The sequence below is a fragment of the Motacilla alba genome, chromosome Z (assembly GCF_015832195.1).
Source record: "Motacilla alba alba isolate MOTALB_02 chromosome Z, Motacilla_alba_V1.0_pri, whole genome shotgun sequence".
Taxonomy (NCBI): Eukaryota; Metazoa; Chordata; class Aves; order Passeriformes; family Motacillidae; genus Motacilla; species Motacilla alba.
The window spans coordinates 62,188,774-62,213,891 of NC_052046.1; the positions used below are offsets into that span (position 1 = coordinate 62,188,774).

The following is a 25,118-nucleotide window of genomic DNA, read 5'->3' on the forward strand; positions in this document are numbered from 1 at the left end:
ATCAACAATTTATGTCCTCTGAGGGACATGCAAGGACAGAGAACGTGCCAAATATGCTAAATGTATACGAAGAATAATACATTCAGCCCTCCTTATATAGATTTATGCACTTAAGCCATACCAGAACAAAGTTCAGAAAGTGGCAAAGAGCTCTTCAGAAATGCTTCTGTCCATGTTTCACTAGAACATTTTGGTTCAGTGAAATATCCTTAAAGTGTTTGCTAAATCAGAACTCATCTCTTTTATGTTCAGCATAGCCTATTGTTCCATTGTCATGATATAGACTGTTTTGCTGAAGGACTGCAGTGCTCTTCACTGTATGATTTGCTGGCCTGCAGTCTGCTGAGTGTTATGTAGCAGGAGAATAAATGGTCATTCATATTGGAACAAATTGCTGAGGGGTTAAGCTGAGTTGCATGTCTCCACTTCTTGCTGGTGTCTGAGACACTTAAGCCATTTAAATAGTTGGTGGTAATCAGCAACAGAGATGACATTTTAGGCGAAACAGAATTTTTTTCTGTGCTAAGGATGAATGGCTGAAAGGAGAGACATGTAGAGGCATGCAGGTTAAGAGGGAAGGGAATGTGGTGGGGTGAGCCTGTTGTTACCAGGGCCTTGCCTGGCCCCTGGGGCTCCCTCACTGCCCAGGAGCAGCACCGGGGCTGTCAGCCCCTGCCCCAGCAATGCTGCAGCAGGGCCAGTGTCCTGCTCCCCACAACCCTGCCATGCCAGGCCAGGGGTTCCCCAAAGCCAGGCCTGCGCAAGCTCCCGCAACCTAGCCTGGTATTGCCCTATCCCCATTCCCAGGAAGTGCCTGGGAGCTGGGGCTGCCCTGGTGCCCCGACTGCCCTGCTGTGGGGGTGGTGGGACTGGGCAGGCCCTGGCTGGTGGCCTGGCTGCTCATGCCCTGCTGTTCCCAGTCCCCTGAGTGTTCCCGGCCCCTGTGGTGATGTGATGACTTTCCTTGCTGTTACCAGAGGAACAGCATAGCAGGGGAAGTGAAAGCTCTGTTCTAGATTTCTGTTTTGGTGGCAAGAGCAGAAGACTGCACCATTATCTGGGAACAGACTCTTGGCTTTGGTGACAATGACTGTGACTCTGCTGCCTGCTTTGCCTACGAATAAGCTGACTTTATTAAACATAGGACATACTGCTGGTGTTCCTGTAGAAGATATCCTTAAGATATCCTATCCTGATCTAGCATATTACTGCAGGGAGGGAGTAGAAGAGCTGAGAGATGACCTTTAAGGCCCCTTCCAGCCTAACAATTCTGTGATTCTATGCCTGAATGTCTGAAGGACTGACTCTCTGTAGAGGGACATTTGTTTTCCTTTCGTATCTGAAGCTATTTGCAAAGCTTTGAGAGCTCATAATAACCCTGCCCTTTTTCTTGTGGCTGGTTGGCACTCCATGCTTTCACAGTACTGGAGCAGGGATCAGTGAGCTGTGGCTCCGCCTGCAGCAGCTCCTCAAGCACCAGGCTAAACTCTGGCTGTTGTAATAGGACACTGCTGTTGTTGCAGAGAGTTTGCATGTTACAGAACAAGGAGCAAAAAAGAGATACTCTTACTATCGTGACAGCTACTTTGCAAATGTGAAGGCTTGTTACTGTCTCAGCTCTTAAGTCCATCTACGGTGTTCTTGTTTTCTGTAATACCTAACACAGACATAGACAAAATCTTCATGCAAATTTTTAGCCTCATCAACAGGTGTTCAGTAATCATTCCTATACAACCTATTGTGCTGAATAGTAACTTGCATTTGTTTAACCCTGTGGTAGTTAACTTAATGTTAAGAATAATGTTAAATAAAGAGTGTTGAAGCTGAATGTAACGCAAGAAGCCTAAGTGGCAGGCAGATCTGTGGCAGACCCAGGACAATGGGCTCTTCGAAAATCCTTATGAGCAGAGGCTGCTGATTGTTGCTTTCTCCCAAGAAGAGGGATTGCAGTTCAAGGTAACAGCAGTGATTGACCCTAGGAATCATGGTGTCTCTCTGCACATCTTGTTATTTTCCTTATATGCCTTTAATATGTTGACAGTTTTTCACCAGATTAACAGCTTCAGTACATCAATTTATATTATGGGAACTGTCCTCTGCCAGTAGCAAAACACTGCTATTTAGACAGATGGCTATCTTGTGTGGACTTTGCATGCTGTTACGTAAAGCCAAGCCGTACAAAGGAGTCTTGCTGCAACAGGATTTTTGTATTTGAGGAAGGAGAATATTTCAGAAAACAGGTTTTCAGCCTAAGAGTTTTTAGATTCCTCTCTGATGGATTTTGTTAACTATCTTCTAAAGACAAATCATTTAATTGGTTGCCTCCATAATCAGTAGGTACTTCATGGAGTAAACAAAACTTCTGAATTACTGCACTTGCTTTGTACTCATGGTTTAAATAATGTGTGACTAGACAGAAAACCCTAAGGCTGCAGCCAACAAACTTGAACCAAATTTGGTAGTATTATGCCAGAGCAATGGCTACATGTTTGATATCTCTTCAAGTTTCTTGAGTATGTTAGCTTATGTAATTGCCGTCAGTATTTACTGTGTGCCAGTGGTCTTGGATCTTACTTAGATATGAGACTACATGTTGAATCATGTGAGGGATTCCAAAACTGTTCCTGGTCTTCATTGTTGGAACAATTTCTCTTGTCATAAATACAAACCTATGAAGGTTTGTACAAAATACAAACCTAGATAGGAGCATCCAGTCTTCTTTAGCACTGAGAGGTATGAAGAAACACAAAAAAGGGAACAGCCCCCTTCTCTAGTTTACTTGGGGTTTTTTTCCCCTCCAGAAGAATCTTTCAAGCACTTAGTTGTTGTCCTGACTGGAGGTCATGAACATTCTGGAAATTCACAATTTTTATGGAATGGGAAGTTCTTTCTCTGCAGTTTGACATCTGCAGATGAACATGTGGAGATGAACATCTGCAGAGATAAGGAGATGCTGTTGAGCTTGACTCTCATAAAGGAGAGCATTTTGGCTCATGTCTGGGGTTCGCATAATCTAGTCCAGTTCTGGGAAACAGCAGCAGAGATGTGAAAACACTGTATATCATTTAGAAGGAATAATCACTACAAATGTTTCTATTCAAGTACTTGTACATATTTTTATTTAACTTTACAAGTATGGGCTTTGTCATGCATAAATAGATCACATTTTAAGCATTATTTCTGGTTTTCTGTCTAGAACACATTAGAGGTGCTGGGGCTAATACTATTGATTACTGTTATGTGACATACACAGTTAAATGAGACATTTTCCCAGCCTTCTTTCCTTGTTTTCTGATTTGCATTGATACCAAATAATGTGCTTAATGTCTGTCTCTTTAGGGTCTGACCACCTTCGAGAGAAAGATGGACTGTGGGCTGTGCTAGTTTGGCTTTCAATCCTAGCAGCTCGAAAGCAGAGTGTGGAGGAGATTGTCAGGGATCACTGGGCAAAATTTGGCCGGCACTACTACTGCAGGTGAGAAAAATGAGGAAAAGGCACTTATGCAGCTGATAGGAGATTTGTGCTACAATCATTGCTTGTTTAGATGTGCTCAGCTGTGCTTAGGTGTGCATTCGCTGTGCCTACAGAATGAAAATGTGCCACAGGTTATGACTGTTTTGTAGACAGGCTTTTTCAGAGGAGTAAATGTCAGAAAAAGGAGCTACATGTATGTGTCACTGCTACCATATAAGTAATTTTAAAATATTGAATGGCAGAAAGATTTGAATTATTTACTTGTGGAATATATAGGTGCAGCTTGTTACATAATGTTGAAAAAGAAACAAAATCCCAGCAAGATTTGCTCCTGCATTTTTTTCTGTAAGTGCCTCCATGTGACATTGTTTTAGTGAGGGCTGAAGCCTATGCCTGCTTCCAATTCAGGATAACTCCTCCAAAGATACAAACATTTACTTATTTTTATTAAGATCTCAATATGGTGAATTCTAGCTGTCATTTTCTTCTTTGCTTCTGTGTCTGTCTTAATCCGGACTTAATCTAGTGTTCGCCATTTGTAAGATCTTTTGCACACAGCTGTTCCTCAAAACTTGTAGCAAAGTTTTCTCTATTTCACTTGTCTGTTGAGCACTGCACCGATTGTGTCATTAAGTTTTGAAAGCTAGCTGTATATTTTCTGTGCTGCTTTAGAAATTACATTTTCTAGATGCTTTCTGTTGATTTAGAGTCAGGTGGCCAATGCAGAACTGTGGTTGCACGCATGTAATGGTTAGATGGCACAGGACTTGCATGTGTGTGCTGGTTTCATTTGCAATCAGTACTTCAGGGGTACATTTCTGATTTTTGAAATAAGCAGTAAATTGCTAACTGTGAGTATATACAGTTCTCTGAAAGCAGAACTGTCTTCTCAGCTCTGGGGACTTACTTTCTGGTTCTACCTTTTTTTGATATATGTGCAAGGTTTGATTACGAAGCACTGGAACCCAGAACAGCGTATTTCATAATGAGAGACCTGGAAGCTTTGATCACTGACAAATCATTCAGCCATCAGCAGTTTGCTGTGGGTAACAATATCTACAGTGTGGAAAGAACAGACAGCTTTGAGTACATAGATCCTGTGGATGGCACTGTGACCAAAAGACAGGTATGGCTGCAGTGATGGATTAGCAAAGTTTTGCAGCTGTCGTATTGTCTCCAACAGTGTTGTTTCTGAAGTTCAGCTGGCAAAACTGTCCATTTATTTATGGGATGGTATTTCCTTTGCTGTGATAGATACTGCATTTCCTACTTAAGATTAGCTCAGTCTGGTTAAAATAATCCACCTTTAGTTTATCTTGCGCTTGCTGTACATAACTGGAGACAACAGTGTCACAGTGAGCATAGGATGGGAGCATAGGATGGGATGAAGTCCCTGTTGAAAGCAATGCCTGTATAGGGAAGGTTCATTTTCCAGAACAGCAGAAAATATCATACAGAAAGAAGGTCTTCCCTTTTTATGTTTTCTGTCTGAAATCTCCACTGACTATACATTACAAAAAGAAAACAAAACAAAACAAAACCACACAAAAAAACCAAAAACAACAAAACCAAAAAAATTCTTGTTCGTGGTGACCCACAGGATTTACATAACTGAGATGCAATATCTGTTGTAGCCAGTAGGATGCAGAAGACTTTAAAAAGTTGTAGCCTAGGCAGGCATATTTGACATCCCTAGCCCAAATTACCAGATCCTTCTGGACTCCATCTATACTGAGATTCCTTGGTTATCAAGAACTGCAGTTCAAACTGAGCCTTCAGTGTTTGGAAATTCATTATGTGCTTGAAAGTAACCATGTACTTTTACCAGGTATAAATTTATATTCAAGTAACTTGAATATGAGCTGTGACTCCTATTAAAGTTTGTCCTGATTTTGTGCTGTTTATGTTTTTATGGTAGTGGTTTCTCTGGTTTTTAAATTATTTGACCTAAACAGATTCTAGGAAATTATATTACCAGCCATTAAAAGTATTGTCATGCCTTTCTGCTCAGAGTCTTTGTAGTTTCCATTCATCATTGCATCCAGAAAATATGAGCAGCCTATCTGCCACTGAGCTACTTTCTTGTTGCGTATTACTACTGAAACAAGATATGAGGATATTGTCATGTCCAAGTCCAGTGGAAAATTACAGACATGGCAAATTCGTGACCTTTGTAGTTCAAAAAGCAGCTTGTGAATTTTAATTGCACTTTTCTTTTCCCTAATTTTTTTTGTCCAAAGCACTTACTCTGTATGGGAATATAATTGCTAATCATATCACCATGTAACACAAACAGAGAAACATGACTTGGCTTGTTTTCAGACAGACTCTGAAGGGGAGCCCATAAAACCAGAAAGCATGTCTTTTCATAGGGAGTAGCTCCTATTTATTCAGAGTACAGTTCAACCAGGTTGTCCTTTGGCAAGGACACATTCCTAGCTTCATATGTCTGCAGCCTCATTGCGATTCTCCAAGCACACTAAATTGGAGAGGATATTGATCTATGCAAATGAAACAACAGTTCACTGCTGCCATTTTCCTCGGGTAGCTTGCTCATCATCTAAATACAGCTATCTCTTTCAGACTGTTGTAGGCTTTTTGTGGATTTTTGAGCTAAGAGTTCAGAAGCATGTGCCAAGTTTTATTCCCCAGACATAGGGGAGAGAGATTTATATTCAGTGTAACTGCAATGTCTCATGAATGAGAAGCTGGCTACATGGTAATTATTCAGTGTTAATAAACAACATATTCAGAAAATAAACACAGCAATGAGAAAATAGGCAACAAACAATACACACAGAGTGTTGCTTCTAATTAATTCTGTTTCTTGAAACCCATTAATACTGTTTATCATGCTGCAATAATGAGACTTAAAATCAAATTAAACAGTCTGTTGTTCTTGAAGGCTTCTAATTTTTAAAGTTATACTGTGTTTTTGCAGACATCAGCACATAATAAGGCTGCTCCTGAGGGCCCAGCAAGCCAAGGATGGGACCAGTGACATTTTTGTGTAAAATTTGAATTATAAGGATGAGAGACAAAAGTTGTCCATTTTACTAGGAGATAAAAGGCTCCAGGGAGACCTTATTGTGACCTTTCAGTACTTCAAGGGGGCTTGTAAGAAGTATGAGGGCAATTCTTTTAGCAGTGCCTGTTGCAGTAGTACAAGTGGTAATGGCTTTAAACTAAAAGAGTAAATTTAGACTAGATGTAGGGAAGACTTTTTTTTACAATGAGAGTGGGGAGACACTGGAACAGGTTGTCCAGAGAGATGGTAGATGCCCCATCCTTGGAATCATTCAAGGTCAAGTTGAATGGGGCTCTGCACAACCAGATCTGATTGAAGATGTCCCTGGGCACTGCAGTGAACATGATGACCTGATGACATCAGGACTGGATGACCTTTAGAAGTCCTTTCCAACCCAAACTATTCTATGATTCTGTGATTATCAAACGATGCTTTGTATGATGCTAAAGATGTTTCGGCATATATCTGAGGAAGCAAATGTTTTACTTATGTTTTACTTATACCTTAGAATATTGACACACTGCATTTCCGACATCAGTGTTTTGTCAAGCTGCTGATAAAACTGGAAAAATAAAATGCATTTCTTTTAATTCTCTTCTTTCATTTTTAATGGCTTATTGCCCTTTAAACAGACGTAGCAAGGATCTAAGTTTGCACACTAGACCTTTGACAGCAGAAGGACAAAGGGGAAGAAAAGTTCAGTGGCTTATCAGAGGTTGTACTTAGTCTAAGGATACCATTTACATAAAGGGAACTAGAATGTGTATTAGTGCACAGCTGGTAGAGTATTGCAACACTACAACTATTTATCTGTGCAATTCAGTCCTCTGGCCTTAATGGCCTTCATGTACAGAAACTGTGGATCCAAGAATATGGGCTGTGGTCTGTGAAAAAAAAGTGTTCACACGTGCAGTACAACACGGGGGAGGAAAAAAGAAAAAAAGATGTGAAGATGGCAGCAAAAAGCAAATTTTTAGTTAATTAATGAATTAATCAATCCTCTTTATTGTGCACATAGTTAATGTGCATTAATTAATGTACTTGAAATTAATAACACTTTTAAGTTTTCCAAATTGTACTATAGACATTGAAATTCTTGCAGTCATATATTGATGTGTAGTGTTTGAGGGGTAGCAGCTAGTCCTATCTCTTGTATTTGCTACTGACAACTATTTTTTGATCCAGGGATTCTGTAGCTGTTTTGTAGGCCACTTACCTTTAGTGATCCTATACCTTTTCTCAGGCCATTGATTTTGTGCTCTGCCATGCAGAGTAAGAGCAAATTAAGTAAAAGAAATAAAAACATCAGTAAGAGAGTATTTGTTATTAGGAGTGGGAGGGAATGCACAGCATAATTTCTAGTGTTCAGAGAGGAAAAAAGAGTAATGAGTGTGTTGTCCAAAGTTGTGGAGAAAGAAGAATGGCATTCAGATGACTCTTCCTTTCACTTTTATTTTGGAGCAGTGGCTGGTGATTTGTTAAGGTACTATGACCTTACATATATATGTTCCTTCTCCTTTCCTAGGGGCTGCGAATTATTTTTTCAGATGCTTCCAGACTCATCTTCAGAATGAGTGCTTCTAGTCATGTGAGAGCTACTCTGCGGATTTATGCAGAGAGTTATGAAAAGGATCCTAGCCAGCACAATAAGGAACCACAGGTAATGCAACAGGATTGTAATAAGTCAGTAAGTAAAGCACCGCCTCGGTAATAGCAGTGGCTACAGGTTTTCATCTTTGATCCGAAGCAACACTCAATGCTTTGACCCACGTACTGTGTTCGTAGATTATTCCCCCAGTATTCTAAGTGTACACCTTTTGAGGAAGGACCAGCAGTTTTAATCAATGACTTCAAATCTGTTAAGAGAAGTCATTCAAGTTAAAATTTTTTTAAGAATTTTTTTAGAGTTGTGATTTGATTTATGGAACAGTATTTTAAAAATAAGATAACCATTTTTGAAGCAGATTATCTGAGAGCCACTTAATTAGGGCATCCCAAGGATTCTTCACAATCAGAGTACAGTTAGGAAATATGGATACCAGAGTCTAAACAATGTAGGAATTCCTTGTAAGGGAAAGACTTGCAGCTGTCTAAGAATTATCTCATATCATAACCAGACTTTTCCTAAGAAGAGTGAAGATTAAGAGCAAGTTGCTGGATTGTCCAGCAGATGCGTTTTACAATTAATAAAATAAATCATGCTCCACACTCTCAGGTTCTTCTCAGTAAATGTTCTTTAAGCTGTGATATACAAGAGAGGACTAAGGATATTTCATGGAAAAGAAGTTAAACCTTTGGCTTGTAGTAAATCAAAACTCTTTAGTTTTAAGTCTCATGTAGTTGTGTCTTCATGACTGGAATGCAAATGCAAATCTACAAAAACATATATGCTGTCAAATGAATTTGAACTCTAGGTAAGTGTTTTACCATAAACTTAGTGAGTTTCTTCTTATGCTGTTAAACAGTTGTGTATAAGTCATGAAACGTGCTTTGGTTGTCACAGAAATGTAGCAGATCCCATGTCTGCAGATATGATCTATTAAATTCTGCTTGCATTTGCTTGTGAGAGGTGCATGAAGTCTCACCAGAATACAGACAATGTCCAGGGAGCAGCAGGAATAGGTCTGTTGCACAAGGCAGTAGAAGCCAGGTATCCAGATCTGCTGCACCAGAGGCAGCGCCCTCCTTGTACAGGGGACAGTCCTACAGCAGGAAAGTGAGGCAGACAGAGCAGCTCTCTGGTAGCAAGCTCCCTCAACAAGGGATGGATCAGATGCAGGGTTTATCTGGGGCAGCAGAAGATGGTACCAGAGACAGAACTGGAGACAAGGATGAGTAGACCTACTCAGGAGACAGGGTCAAAGTCAAAACTGGAGACAAGATACAGCATATATCCAAGCAGTCTTTCAGGGAAAGAAGCTGTCTGTAGCATGGGCCTGTGTTCCACCCAGGCAACAGAGGCAGAGATAAGGCTGGAGACAAGCACTCCTACAGCTTAGCTCAGGCAGGAACCAACACCCCTGGGACAGGCGAATGTAATGGGCCGTGGCCAGGGTGCAGTGGAAGGTCCTCAGGGGATCCGAAGCAGGCCAGTAGGGCTTATGACTGTCCCCGAGGATTTCAGAGTTTGGTCTTTTATTCAGCACACCAAAAGGGTCTGCTTTCCCCAAGGACAGAAGAAAGGCTGGAAGGGATTTTTTTCTGTATTGGTAACAGAGCCTGTCAGATCATAGCACTTTTGGCTGTTTAATCAGGACATTCACTAGTGAACAAATAATCCCAGGGGTAGAAACGTCATTGCCTTGAAACTTGCTACAGGGACTTTCCTGCATTTATGCAGTGCAGACAGGCATTTTAATATCCAGACTGCCTCAGGAAATACATGGTACTGTAAACACCCTCCTCACCTCTTGCCATGTGCATAACATCTGGGATAAATAGAAGTTTCATCTCAATTAATACAATAAATTCTTTATTTGGTTTCTCATTGCATAATATTGCACAGTTCCCACTGCTTCTCCTTCTTGCCCTGGCTGCATGCTTTGCCAACAACATGAGTGCATTAGAAACAACAAGGTCATAGATTGTATCCGACCGGCAGATGGTGGACTTCAAGACAGTGCATAAATTTTAGGAGATCCTCATGTACAAAAATAACTAAACATTTTCCAGGAGAACATTTGATAGTCTTCAGTGAAGTATGTAAAAGAATGTGAATAAAATACTCCTTTTTCAGAAAGCAGCATTGCTAGGAAGGGGTGCCATAGTTTTCCTGATTCTGTAATTCCTTTATTGTTCAGTTTGATTTAAAGTTCTTAACTGACATGCACACATCTAAAAGAGGTGTGACAGATTTGAAGTTTCAAGAACTTTGATGCCTATTTGCTGTCAGTAATAGGAACACAGCATATTTGTAAGTGGTCTGTTATGGAAAAAGCAGTGACATAAAGGAGTGTGTTAAGTATATACATGTACCTTATGTATTACCTTATGGTATTTAAGAAAGTTGTTACATTTTGAGTGATAAATGTATATTTTTTTGTAGCTGAGGGGACAATTGTATGTGGTTTCTGTGTTATTGCACTCTTTCTAAAATAGATGATCAAGAAAATCTCCCTTCCATACTTTTTATATCATAAACCAAGACAAGATTATTTGATGGTTGGCTGCTTAAGTAAATATTCAGATGGTCCTCTTTATTGCACCACGTCTTTCCAGCATCTTGTTTTAGATAATGCACTGCTCCATGTTTTTGCCTGGTGACAATTCCAGTCAAAACCTGAACTGAAAGGCAAAAATACCTTGATGTATCTTTTGCTTTTTGTCACAGAAAATAAATGTCTCTGTATTGACAGGCAACTCAGTCATGTTGGAGGTTCCATTTTGTGGAATCATTATGGTAATTAGCTTGACTTTGCCTCATACCAGCATCCTTTCCCCCCCCTCCCCTTTCCTTTTCCAGACGAAGCCTTTTCCAAAATGTATCATCCAACTTTACAGTAGTGTTCAAGTTCTTTTATTTTGGTTCTGTAGTCTTTGACAATGTAGCTTCTGATGGTGAATCTTTCCCAGATAAGTAAACGTCTGAACTACATTTTCTATTGTGCATGTTGAGATGTGAATATTCTTCTGGAGCACTAATTGTGGCACTTTTTGAGTTGAAGTGGACCTTCTTGACCTTTTGTTCCAGTTTATATGTAGGCCAGTATGTGTTGTAAACCATAGGTGTTAATGAATGTAAGAGTCACCCAAATCATATTTTAGTACTATTTTTCATACAACTAATTGGTAATACTTTCTACCAAGAATGAAGCATAGACAACTTCCTGGTCTACAACAAAAGACTTCAGGGGAAAGTGGTAAAATTTTCCAATAATGTATGTTTGAGGTCATGGACAAATGTGAATAGCCATGACTTCTGGCTGTTGAATGATCCATTTAAAGAGATTTGCAGAAGCAGCTTCATGGACACGGACACCTGGGAAATAAGGGGTTGCTGCTTTTTTCTGTTCAGTTCTTTCTGCAAGCCAGTATCAACAGTGAAAATCAGGAGCAATAAAGAAAAATTAGCATGCTCTCTCCAAAGTGTATCAGAAACAACTCAATGTTTTCAATTCAAACAAATCAAATTCAATTCAATGTCATCCTCATTTGAATATTGCATAACTTAGAGTGGTGATGCAATGTAGATCTAAAACAAGGTCTTGAAAATAAAATGCCTAACACTTTTCTAAAACTGAAAGATACTAAAACGGAAGAATTAAACACCACTCTGTTGATTTTGCCTTGTCACAAGTGATGCCCCTCATCACTGGGCATTCCTGAGAATAGTGCTTTCTAGATAGTTTTTACATGGAAGATTTATATTTAAAAATTATTTCTTTGTTTTTAACTATTCAAATGTGCATCCAGCTAGCATTTCAGAAAGCTCAGTTCATTATAACAAACAACAGGTTTCTCTCTGAAGACTTACATGAATTGGACCTTTAAGCATTGGCATGTATCTTTTTCTAAGTGAACAGAGTTATGAGTTTTCCTAAATTTAGTACAGTTGTAAAAAGTAGAAAGATGTTCAATGGGCATGAACTACTAAAATTAGGCTTTGTTGACCATTAATCTCATTTATAGCCTTACTTTGTTATGTCACCTCAATATTTCATATTTGTACGTCCCCATCCATGTCTTGTCCTTTGTTTAGCCACATGGATGTATTATTTAACTTGGATAAGATTCAAACAGGAAGTTTCATATACAAAGACAAAGAAAGAAATGATCCATGGTTGTACTTGCAGATCTAGTGTGTTCTTCAACAACATGTTGTGCTGCTGTTTCAGGATAAGTGTCCTGGAAGGAGTGTCAATGGTCAGTAGTCCCCATTATTCTGATAATAACCTTATTAGCTCTGTTTACAGTGCATTATAATTTATTATGCAAATTCTGTCAGCAATAAATAGGTGTTTACATAGAGTCACAGAATTATAGAATAGTTTGGGTTGGAAGGGACCTTAAAGATCATCTAGTTCCAACCTCCCTCACTAGACCAGATTGCTCAGAGCTCCATCCACACCTGACTTTGAAGATGGAGGATGGGACATATTGAGCTTCTGGGGACAGCCTGTTCCAGTGCCTCAGCAGCCTCACATTATAGAATTTCTTCCTAGTATTTAATCTAAACTACGCTTTTTCAGTTTTAATCCATTCCCACTTCATGTAAAAAATTCCTCTCCTTCTTGTAGGCTTCCTTTAAGTGCTGGAAGGCTGCAGTTAGGTCACCCCCAGGCCTTCTGTTTGCCAAGCTGAACAGATCCAGTTCTATCAGCCTTTCCTCATACAGCAGGTGCTCCATCCCTCTGTTCAGCTTGGTGTCCCTCCTTTGGACTTGCTTCACAGGTCCATGTCCTTCCTGTGCTGTGACCCCAGAGCTGATGCAGCACTGCAGGTGGGGTCTCAGCAGAGCAGAGCAGAGGGGCAGAATCCCCTCCGCCCTGCTGTCCACACTGCTCTGGATGCAGCCCAGGACACGTGTGGCTCTCTGGGCTGTGAGTGCCCATGGCTGGGTCATGTCCAGCCTCTCAGCCACCAGTGCCCCCAAGTCCTTCTGGGCAGGGCTGCTGTGATCTGCCCATCCCCAGCCTGTGCTGGTACCAGGGTTTCAAATATCAAGGAGAATGGCTGTGCAACTACATCAATTCCCTTAGTTGTGTGCAGTCTATATTGGGTACTCCTTAAATGGGATGCAGTGAATCACAAATGCTGCAATTACTTTTGCTGAAGACTAGTAAACAATGTACTAGTTAGCTGCAGAATCATAAGATTAGCAGCAGCCAAGCAAAGATTTTGGGGCAGGAGTTGCTTCTTTGTGTTTTTATTGGAAAAGGCAAGCCAATTAGAAAGGGAAAAAATTTGAAAAAGGTTAAAAATACATCTTGATCATCAAACAATGAATTTCTGAAATGAGTTTTGAACAGTGAGCAGCAGAGAGAAAAACCTTCTGATTTGCAGGTGATCTTGTTTGGTGCATGAAAAATTTTTATTATATGTGATTGTATATATGAGTGATTATAAAAAATGATTGTTTATGGTGTGAGGTGGTCCAAGAGCAGGGAACTGAAATGAACAATCCAGAAGTCCTGGACTTCACTGGGACAAAATGAAAGGAATCTATATGGTTCTTGCAAGGCACATACAACACTAAGCACAAGTGCAGTTTGCTAGACAATTATTGCCTTTTCGTTTACTTTTGAGGGTTTTTTAGCATGACTCTGTTTAGTTATCAGAACATGCAGTACAGTCCATAAAAAAAATATAAAATTTTTCTGCTTTCATCTGGCTAGAATTAATTTTCTTCTTACTAGGTGGTACAGTGCTGTTTTGGATTTGGTATGAGAATAATGCTGATAACACACTGATGTTGTAGTTGTTGCTAAGTAGAAGTTAACCCATGTCAAGGACTTCGCAGTCTCCATGCTCTCTCAGTGAGGAGGTCCACAAGAATCTGGGAGGGACCATAGCTGTGATGGGTGACCTGAACTGGCCAAAGGGATCTTCCATACCACAGAACATCTTGTTTGGTTTATTAACTGTATGGGAGTTAGCTGTGAGGGGCTGATGCCTGCTCAGGTCAGGCTGATCATCAGTCAGTGGGTGATGGGTGCTGTATTATGCATCACTTGTGGGAGTTTGGTTGGATTTTATTCCTCACTCTTTTTTCTCTTATTACTAATTTTGTTACTGTATCTTAGTTTATTTCAGTTATTAAGCTGTGCTTATTTCAGTCCACAAGTTTTACATTTTTCCAATTTTTTACCAATCTGCCAGGGTCAGGGAAGTGAGCGAGCAGCTGTGGGGTACTTAGTTGCTGGCTGGAGTTGAACTATAATAAAAGTTTTGCCTTTACTGTTAAAATTCTTAAGATTTTAGTAGAGGACACATGGAATGTGGAGACTTACATCTGTTTGAGCACACTCTTAGATAATGCAGCATGTTTATGCTATTCAGGTAATTCAGCTTCAGATTCTTCCCGAAGTCACACTGCAGAGGGAAGAAATTTTAAATCAACTGGGACTGCAAAGGAAATAAATCATAGGACACTAATTATCAGATATTCCACGAATCAAGAAAGTTAGTTAATCAAACCTAATTTTCTCTCAAAGCTCTTTCGTTATACTAGAAAAGAGCTAATCTTTTGTGAACATAGGTGTTTTCATGCTCCACTTGGTTTCCATTTTCCTTCTGTTTATTTCACCTCTCATGCCTGCCCTCCTCTATTGCCAGAGGCAGAACAACTGGCTCTTGAACTTTTTTGTATTTCCATTTGAGTTAACAGGCAGACAGTGCACAAGACTAGAGAGATCAGTTTCCTTTTTTTCTTTGGAAGGTGTTCTTCTCAGTTCAGAATCAACTGAACACCAATAGCGCTGTGGATATTACACCATCAGTTCCGTTTGTTTCACAATTAACCACATCCCTTAGATCGTTTAGGGCAGGTGGCTGTAGCATAAACCTTTCCAAAGACTTCTGGGTGTTTTTGGAATGGAAGGCCAAAGCAGGCACAGTGTGATGAGCTCTGTGTTGAGCCCTTAGGGCAGAAGCTCTGCAGGATGTACAGGCACATGCTGAGCTTTTTAAACTGCAAGCAGCTACATTTCAGCGCTTCCTAACTTTTTGATAAACCTGATGCATCATTGGGACAAATCTTATCTGCGACCTTGATTAGAAGAGAGGAAATTGTATGGAATTTTTTGCAAGATCACAGAGAGAAAAATTGCTAACGAGCCAAGAGGAATTATACGTGTCTGACAGCTCTGGTACAGATTATTCCCAAGGAAAAGGCTTTTAATCTGTATTTGCGTGATGTTAGATATCTGCTTGCTTGATTTGTTTTCTCGTAATCATTCCTCCCAGCTATTTTTTTAGAGCTATAACTTCTACCTGTGTTTACTAAGGCAAGATTCTGATTAAGTCAGTTGGGTTAATTTTCAATTCTTACATTTTATCTAAAGGGTAGCATGCCATATGTCCTAAACAGTTGCCAAGAGATAAATGGGCTATTTAACATCCAGAGTAATTTCAATTGTCACTTAGAGTTGAAATGTAAAGAGTAAAGTTTTACAATTTCTCAAATAGACAGAACCAATAAAAATACTTTAAAAAAAGATCTCCTTGAGATATAGAAGTCTTTCTAGAGGAATATTAGTGATAAATGATTGTTGGCTGAGATTTATCTCTTGCAACTGAAATGTAAACTATTCATGGCAGAGGTAAAGGAATTTTTTAAAGGCATATGTAGTCCTAGTTTCTTGTTATTCTGTCCTGTTCTTGCCATTCCATATATGATGCACTTTTGCCTTTTTTTCATACTTTGGATGAAGAAAGTGTAAAAATAAAATTGAAGTGTGGAAAGACAGACTTAAAAAAGGACTTTCTCTGTTGAGAAGCATGATTGCAACAAGCAGAATACTTAGTAGTAATTGGAATCATTTGGCAAGCTAAATTGTTTTTGTAAGTGGGTGTCAAATAAACTCATTTGATTCCGTGTTTTGTTCCAGCACTGAGTAAAGTGTTGCTTGTGAATTTTTTTTTAATTCAGAGTGCATTTCTTGCCTAAAAAAGCAGGGTCCAGTAAAGCGGGTCAGGACAGTTGTTTTTTAATTTTTCTTGCACTTTTTAGATTAAATAAGGGAGAGGTTTCTTAGGGGAGTGCTGGAGAACTTCAAATGCATTAGCCTTATCCAGACCTTATAAATTGGCACATTTTAATATTTACTTTTGCAGCATTTGCTCATAGATGTGAATTTATGCTCTACATATTAATCTTCTCTAAGTATGTTTGACTTTAATAGACTTGTGTTCTGCTTCAGTGATTATTCAGTAGATAGATATCTACAAATATGGAACTTTTTTAACAATAACATGTCAGACTGCTCACACTTGTGCATAACTGAGCTTAATCATTAACTCACTTGACACCAATGGCATTCATGGTGTTAGTCCATGACTCTGCTTGCACAGTTAGTCTCTTCACTCTTTTGATTTAACTGTCTGACTGTTTGTATAAATAAAGCAATACCCCATCCTGTCAGAAGCTGTCAGGTGGCTGAAACAGATTCAAAGTATTGATTAAACAGGCTTATAAAAAAGATAATATGTAAATTTCAGCTGTCCAGAATTACTGTTCTGTTTAATTTGATTCTCAAACCTAATGTATGTGAAGCTGGAATTAATTTATTTGAAAGGGGAGGCTGTAGAAAATCTCTAGGGGTTGAAGAATTAGTTTGATAACCAAATATATGAGTCTCTGAAAAGAAAGTTTTCACACAAAACTCAGTTCTGCTATTTTGTCTCTGTGAATCATTTAACTAACTGAAAGAAGATCCAATTGCCATTTAAAAAACTGTGTTTTACTTGATTTTCATGTGGTAATCATAGCTGTGATCTGTACTCACCCATTCAGGCCTATGAATGGCTGTTTAATAAGGCCTGTAGCCTGAAACTTGAAAGTTCATGCTGTTCTGTTGGAATTTATCCTATTAATACAGTTGCATGTGGTATTAGTCAAAACACACTTCTGTGAATTCTGTTAAGGTAGTTAGTTGTTACAGTACCTTCTGATCCTAAGCTTCACATATTAAGTGTATTTAGGAAGCAAATATCATGTGTTTGACTTTGCCTCATCAGAATAGAAACAAGTCTACCTCTGTTATTTCTGAGTTGTTTTGTACTGCAGATTTCAAAGAGCTCCACATTTCCTGTTTCACAGAGAGTGATCAGTACAGTCTATATTTACTGTTTCTCTTTTCTGTATAGCTTAGGTATACTCACTTACGTAACACTTCACAAAACATACGCTAAGCATGATACTTCATTGTGTCAAGTGTAACAGCAACAGACACCATAGTTGTGTCAGTTTTTGATATTGTGATATTGTTATTTACTATTATTATTGTATAATTGTGCAGTTAAAAGAAGGATTTATAAATGTGAGATGTCTTTTGATATTTCTGCTTTATGTAATTCAATGTATTTCTTCATCTTTAGGCTGTGCTGAGTCCTCTAATTGCAATTGCACTGAAAATATCTCAGATTCATGAGAGGACAGGACGAAAGGGACCCACTGTCATCACTTGAAGCCACAGAAGATTGTTAAGCCAGGGCCAAAAGAGGAACAGCAAGGAAGAGACAGAACCTTGTTAAAACTTGTTAGCCATTTGTGCCTTGTATGATTTTAAAAGTTAGGTGGGAAGAAAAATTCAATATAACATTAAGCATAATCATTTGCATTGATCTCCAAATGCAATAGCGTATTGACTTGTTTTACCTGCAGTATCATAATTTCTGATAACAGTATAACCAAAGAAAGAGGCCTTAACATTCAAACGTTGTCAGTAATGTAGCCAAAAATGACAACTTCTTGGTTTTGAATGCTATGATAAAAGTTGGAGAAATTTCAGTAAGTGGGAGAGAGGGAGCAGTTGCAAAGCAAAGACATGCTTGGTGAGTATTGTTTGGGATTATTGTCGTGTTCTGGTAGGTTTCTGAAGAGGTGTACAGAGCATGTCTGAGTCATAGGGCCATGTGCTAAGCTTTGCACGGGGTGTATTTCCTCCCCTGGCTCCATGCCTCCTCTCAGGCCTCTCCTGTTGCTCACAGATGCACACTGACAGCAGTGTTGTATACACACTTACACTTGTGCCCAAGGATGGGGTTATTCCATACTTTTTTAACCCTGCTTTTAAAATGTATCAATGTGACTTGTGCCTTTAGATTTTCCTTATTTTTTGACTCTTTGGTTGTTTTCCTCCAAAAGGAGGCCTTTGTTCTATAAAGCTGATTTTGTCCTTCCAGCAATATGTCGGGTATGGAATCTGATTGTCTTTCATAATATTCCTCATGTCAGGAGATGATACTGGTGCTTACTGTGTTTGAAAGATAATCTCTGCAAGTTCAGTAATTGTTTAAGGAGTTACAGAAGTTTTTTTAAGTCTTTGGAATACTCTTGCTCCACTTACCACAAAGCAAGTGAGTGAGAGGGAATTAAACCCTAATCAATTGAGTAGAAATACTAGTCTGACTCACCCTCTGGACATGGTTTCTATTAGATTCTTGGTAACAGTGGATCATGCAATAAAAATTTGGGGAGTGCAAGAGATGTTCCCGGCATAGATCTGAGAAGGCTGTTGGGGATATGGACATCAGCATTTTTCTGCCTGTGAAGTGATACAGCAGTTCTAGCTACAATACTGTGCTCTGAAAAAGAACACAAACACTTTATGCATGTGATTGCCTGAAAGCTTTGCTTCCTTGGAAATGGTATGATCACTCGTATCATTCATCAAGGTGGCTTTGTGCAGCTTGCCTCTTTGCAGTGTATTTCAATTCATTGTGGTTGTCAAATTTTAGTACAATTTATATAATATTGCAGCAAAGGAAATTGTTTAAATTTCTTTGAACAATTCTGTCAGAAAATGGCTATAGCACTTAGTATACAATAAAGAGTAATGCTGTATATTTGTCTTAATACATAATTGTGGATGAGACACCCTGCACTTTCAAGCATACTAATAAAGTTGCCTTTATTACAATTACATTATTACTTAGTTGGCTCTAAACAAATCAGGTATGTTCTCACTTGGTGTCCTACCTTACCATTAAATGTTCCCACAAACCAAAAGAGATTTTCAAACTTCAGTTTTTTTTACAGAGATTTTTCTTTTGTATGATCAAGACATTCTCACACAGTTTGGACATCTGCTTTATAATGTAAGAGCACTCATCTTCACAGAAACCTTGTATATATAATATTTTGTATTTATTTATATATATAAATGTAGACATATATATTTATATATATCTTTATATTCAGCTTCTCTAGGTGCAGGATAATAAGCTCCTAACTAGTAGATCACACATAGTCAAGCATAGACACATTCTGGATTATGACAGTTCAAATTATTGGGTTGTGGGAGGGAACATTCTGAAAGTCAGTCCACTAAAATTTCTAAAATCTCTTGCACATTCTTGGACAATGAAATTATTTTTGATCACATGTGAACTAGCTGTTTATACTATGGAGTATCCCATTTATCAAGCTTTTCTGAAATGAGAATATAGTTTGAAAAGTAAAATATACTGATGCCAGGTGTCTTTGGATGCAGTGGGAAGACTCAAGAACAGATGAAGACTGAAGAAAGATACTTGTGCTTTTATCAGAAAGCTGTCACTAGAGCTGCCATAGATGGCAGTCTACTTTCATGAAGGAAGTCATCATAAACAAAGGGCATGTTTTAAAATCTCTGTATTGACTTTGTCCTGGGCTGGAGAAACATTAGTTGTGCTCATGTACAGGAATGGAGAAAAAGGCTGTTTGAGAAAAGGGTTGTTTGAGTCTGGTTTTGAATAGCTGTCAAACAGCAGACTTGCAGAAGTAGCCTAACCTGAAATCATCATCCCTTTTTTTATGGTGATGGGTGATAATAAGGAAATGTTGCTGGTATTTTCCACCAGTTAACTGCTTTTCTCTGCAAGAAGTTGAATACAACTTTATAAGGCTCAAGCACAGCTCTTTAAGTCTGATGTGTGTGGGAGAGAACTGTAGCCACAGTCTCATGGAATGTGCATTTCCTGAGGTCTTTTAATTATTAATGTGATAGATAAATGTGTGGAAAAAAGCAAGTTGTATGAACTTACAAAAAGAAGCAGAGCTCCTAAAACCAGACCATACATTTAGTAGGGGGAAAACTATTATTAATACTGTTCATCTTATCACAGTGTCTAGGCACTGTGACAGACACCCTTTTGTGCTATTGTTTAATGAGCAGCTTCCTCAAGTCTGGAAGTTGCAAGATTCCTGTATTATTCAGCTGTGATTGCACTAACATTAATTTGGATCATTCTGTTTCCTAAACCCTCATATTTTCCCTGTGTTCAGAGACAATTTGGAAGGGGATATACTACTCACCTGAACCCGAGATCACAGAATCCTTGAGGTTGGAAGGGGCCATCTAGTTCATCAGGATTAAAATCACCATGCTATGTGAGCTGTGTCCCAGCTCACAGCAGAATCAGGTAGAGGAGGCTGCCTAGGACCATATGTAGTTGGTTTTAATTATCTCCAAGGGCTGAGATGCCAGAACTTCTTTGGGCAATCTGTACAAGTGATTAACTGCTCCCATGGTAAAAAAAAAAAAAAAAAAAAAAAAAAAAGGCCAAAACCAAAAACTGAATAGCAAAACCTTATGGAGTGTTCAGATGGAATTTCATGTCATCCAGTTTGTGCCCATTGCCTCTTGTCCTGTCACTGAGAAGAGCCTAGGTCCATACACTTCTTTTTCTCCCACCAAGTGTTTCTAGAAATCAGTTCTAGAAATCAGTAAGGTCCTTCAAGAGCCTTCTCTTCTCCAGACTAAACACTCCCAGCTCTCTCATAGATTCATCGAATGACAAATTTTCCAATTCCTTTATGGTCCTTTGCTGGAGGTGAGCTGGAATGTCCATGACTGTTTTGTGCTTGGGAAACTCAGACCTGGACCCAGCACTCCAGATGTACCTTAACTCTACCAGTGCTGAGCAGAGGGAAAGGATCACCTTCTTCCAGTTGCTGCTGCTGTTTTTCCTGGTGCAACTCAGTATGTAAGTTGCTGTCTTTGCTGTGCAGGTGAGTTGCTGATGAGTTGACAACTTTTTGTTAAGCACGTGACCCCCGGATCCTTCTCTGTGTAGTGTTTTCCAGCCCACTGGCTGCAGCATGTGTTACTGTCTGGGTTTGTTCGTCCACAGGGGCAGGACTTCCCTTTGTTGATCTTCAGTATTGTAGAAGGTTGTCAAGTTGGTTAAGCACAATTTACCTTTCATAAATCCTTCCTGATCCTTATTACTTTCTTGTCCTTGGCTTTGGCAAGGGTTTCCAGCACTGGCTATTCCATCACCTCTCCAGGAACTAAAGTGAAGCTGACCAGCCTATAACACCCCGGATCCTCCTTTCAGGGACAGGAGTGATATTTGCTCTCTTACTTCAGGGACCACTTCCGGTCACGCACAATCTTTCAAAGGCAGTAGAGGGTAGCTTGCAGTAGCATGACTCAGCTTCTTCAGCTCTGTGCATGCCATCCTAAGTCATTCCATGGATGTGTGTATGTCCTGTTTTTTCAAGTACTTGCTGACCTTTTCTTGCTCCATCCAATGTAAGTCTTCCTCACTCCACATTTTTCCTCTAGGCATTGAGCACCTCAGCCTTTTCTATGTCCTCTTTAAACTCACGTAGCTGTAGAAACTTTACCAATACCCTTCACATTTCCCATCTGTCCTAGTTTCAGCCCATACAGAGTTATTTTTGCATTTGCTGGGATGGAGGTATGGGAAGGTCAAGGAGGCTGGAGCCATATGGATGTGTACAGGTGATTTATTCTATACTAGTCATGTCATCGCTGTAGGGTGTGGTTTTGGGTGAAAGAAAAGGCAGAGTGGAAGAGCAGACATTTTTATTCCCTCTTTACCCATGAAAGCACAGTGCCAAACAGAGTGGTGCAGTTGATGTGGTCTGGGTGAAGCCATGCAGACTGGCTTGGGAGATTTGTCCACCGTTGTTTTCCATTGTCTCAGATGTGGGACAAAAACCCTCGCATTGGCTGTGGTAATGTCCACCTTTTTCTCCTTTGTCTTTGGAAAATCCACATGGCTACCAGGGATGCGATAACACCTGCCGTTTTTCTCCTTTGTCTCAGGAAAAGCCTCATGTTGCTGGTCGTGGTAACAACAGGATAGTTGGACTTCCATAAGCATTTTTGGCATGTAATCCATGTTGTAATATTGTGTTATTATTAGTATTGATGCTGTTACTGTTTGTTTTCCTTATCGTATTATTTTTCCAGTAAATTGTTGTCTCAACCCATAATCTCTCTTTTCTTGTCCCTTTCTCACTGGAGGGCGTCAAGGGAAGGGAAGTGGCTGTTTGGAGCTTAATTTCAAGCTGATCTTAAACCATAACATCACCTCGTTCAACTCCAGGTGAGCTTTGGCTTTCCTCATCTTATCCCTGCATGACTGTGCTCTACATTCTTCCTAATTCAGCTGTCCCCGCTTCCACTGACCATACATTTCCTGTTTATATCTGAGTTTAGTCAGGAGCTCTCTGGCCATCCATGTAGGCCTTCTGCTGCCTTTGTTTGAACTCTGCATATTAGGTTGAACAATTCCTGAGCCTAAAGGAGGTGATCTTTGAAAATTAAACATCTGTCCTGGACTCATCTTTTCTCCAGGGCCAGAACCCATGTGACTCTTTCAAGCAGCTGAAGATGTTAAAGTCTGCTCTGCAAACTTCCATTCCACTCTTTGCTATTCTCCCTCCTCTCAAATTTCTGAATTCACGGTCTCATGACGTCTTATGATCCCTGCAGCAAAAACCTTCACATGCCCACACATTTCTTCTGGTGTTATGAGTGCCAAGATTGGTTTCTCAGTCATCATTGTCAGGAAGTTGTTTGTCAATGCACTGAATCTGTTCTGCTCTGAAGCTTTAGTCTGACCAGTTCATATCCTTCAGATCCTTCATACCCTTCATTTATTTTAGTGTAAAATTTCCAGCTGCTACTCCTGGCAAAGATAAATTCATGCTATTAAATACAAACAAAGGCAAAGTGTTTAAAGCCTTTTGCTGCCTTAAGATTGTTGACATTTTTGAGCTCATTGCCCATGGCATTTTGCAGTAAGTTCATAATCATTAGCTGAAAAGAGAAACTTAAAACCAGATTGTATCAAAATATTAGGTATTAATGTGAATGTTCTCCCTACCTCAGTAAGTTTTTTGTATCAAATACTTTATTGCATACTGCAGGTTGAGGATGCGTTTATCCTCAGTTTCACATTTCTGGTTCCATTATGACCCCACAACATTTGCAAAGGGCTGGCGCTAAAAAGGGGTGCTGCAGGACTCTTGTGGAATTGGAAGAAAGGAAAGAACTTCCTGACTGTTAATAAATATGTGTGGAAATGCTCTGAATGTGTTTCCTATACCAAACCACTCCAAGAGCTAACATCAGTGATACTCCTGCAATACTTGCTCTTAGTATGACCCAGAACTGTAGTGCCAGCCATTTTCCACTCTCTTGGTCTTGCTTTAGAGGACAAGGATTTTGCTGTGGGATATCGCCTGGTTAATCAGTCTTACCTGTTGTGATTGATGCCTGCACTAATACTTGCACAATGCTGGCTGTCTTCAGAATCTGGGACTCTGGAGTAGAGAAGCAGGAAATTTTAGAGGATGGATATTGTAATGCTAGGAGGTAAGGCCATAACAAGGTCACTCAAGCAGACCCTCGCTTTAACTGTTTTGGAAATAATGTGTTTGGTTCCTCTGATTTTTTTATTGTTCTCTGTGGTGTGCTGCTTCTCAGTCGCTCTGAAAAGTATTTCTATCTTCTGTCTCTTTCAGGGACTCTTTTTTTCTCCCTCTGGGTACTTTTCTACATTTCTCATCCCCAGCTTGTCCTGGAAGGATTTTTCTTCCTCTGTAGCTTGTCCACCCCTTTTAATTCTTCTTTCCTTTCTGTTTATAGCAACTGAGGCAACTGTGTGTTCTTCCCATAAAGGATGAAATTCTTTGAAAGACCAAACTGAGGCAACTGTCAGTTCCCTGGCCTTAGCCTTGGCTACCACCATGGTTTGCATGTACAGCTGTAATGCTTAACTTGTAGTCTTAAAATATGTGAACATCTGGAAAGTGTGGTAGCTTTTCTGTCTCACTGGTCTGTAACAAAACCAGGAACAAGTTGCCCAGAGAGGTGATTCATGTCCCGTTCCTGGAAAAATTCAAGGTCAGGTTGGACAGTGCTCTGACCAACCTGATCTAATTGGAGATGTACCTGCTCATTGCAAGGGCTTGGACTAAATGATCTTCTCCAATCCAAACCTTCCAACCCAGAAAGAAAAATTCCATCCAAAGTAAATATTACAAGTTCAAATCTGAGTGAACCCTCTTGAAATTTTTCTTGCCATCTGGAATTACAGATGACAGTGGCCTGGATGCAAACTTGCCTCGGTGATTTTGTGGGAGGAAGGATACATGTAACAGAAGAAGGATGAGTCCAAGCCTGTCCTTTTCCTGGTGTTTGTTGTGTAATTATGAAGTCACTTGTGTCAGAATAGAGTCCATTTTTCAGTTCCCACAGTCTTGAGTAAGCTGTGACAGAAGCAACTGCTCTTGGCATTGGCTCAGAGGAGTCAGAGATGATTTTTCCTCCTGCAATTGATGGTTCCCTCTGAGGAGATGTAAGCATAACCAGAGCTCTCTGTTTGGCAGCTAGGTGGTGTATTTTATTGTGCCCTTATCCTGAATCATGGACACCTTGTGTCATATAAGCAAATACAAGGCATTTGTTTTAAATACAAAATTTATTCATGAATTCACTAGTAAAATAGCAGTTCTTTTTATCCCCACATAAAACAAACAACTTGAAAGGCGCACAATACAAAAATAATCAGTTGCAACAAATAATCTGCAAATTTCAAACAAAAGCTAAGTTAATAGGTTTCCCAAGTCAGTTAATATCTCAAAATGAAAAATGAGAGTTTTCTTCTGAAACTCCTTATGAAGCACAAGTCAAGATTGGTAACACCATGGTG

General features: G+C 39.5%; 1 protein-coding gene across 1 annotated transcript in view; it reads left to right on the forward strand.

The window, feature by feature from the left end:
* PGM5 (phosphoglucomutase 5) overlaps positions 1-25,071 on the forward strand; it is a 73,062-nt gene extending 47,991 nt beyond the window's left edge. The window contains exons 8-11 of the mRNA XM_038124148.1: positions 3,340-3,475; positions 4,418-4,601; positions 8,029-8,163; positions 17,541-25,071. Of these exons, the coding sequence (XP_037980076.1) occupies positions 3,340-3,475; positions 4,418-4,601; positions 8,029-8,163; positions 17,541-17,630 (545 nt within the window). The 3' untranslated portion in view covers positions 17,631-25,071. The remainder of the gene's footprint in view (positions 1-3,339; positions 3,476-4,417; positions 4,602-8,028; positions 8,164-17,540) is intronic.
* The last annotated feature ends 47 nt before the right edge of the window (positions 25,072-25,118 follow it).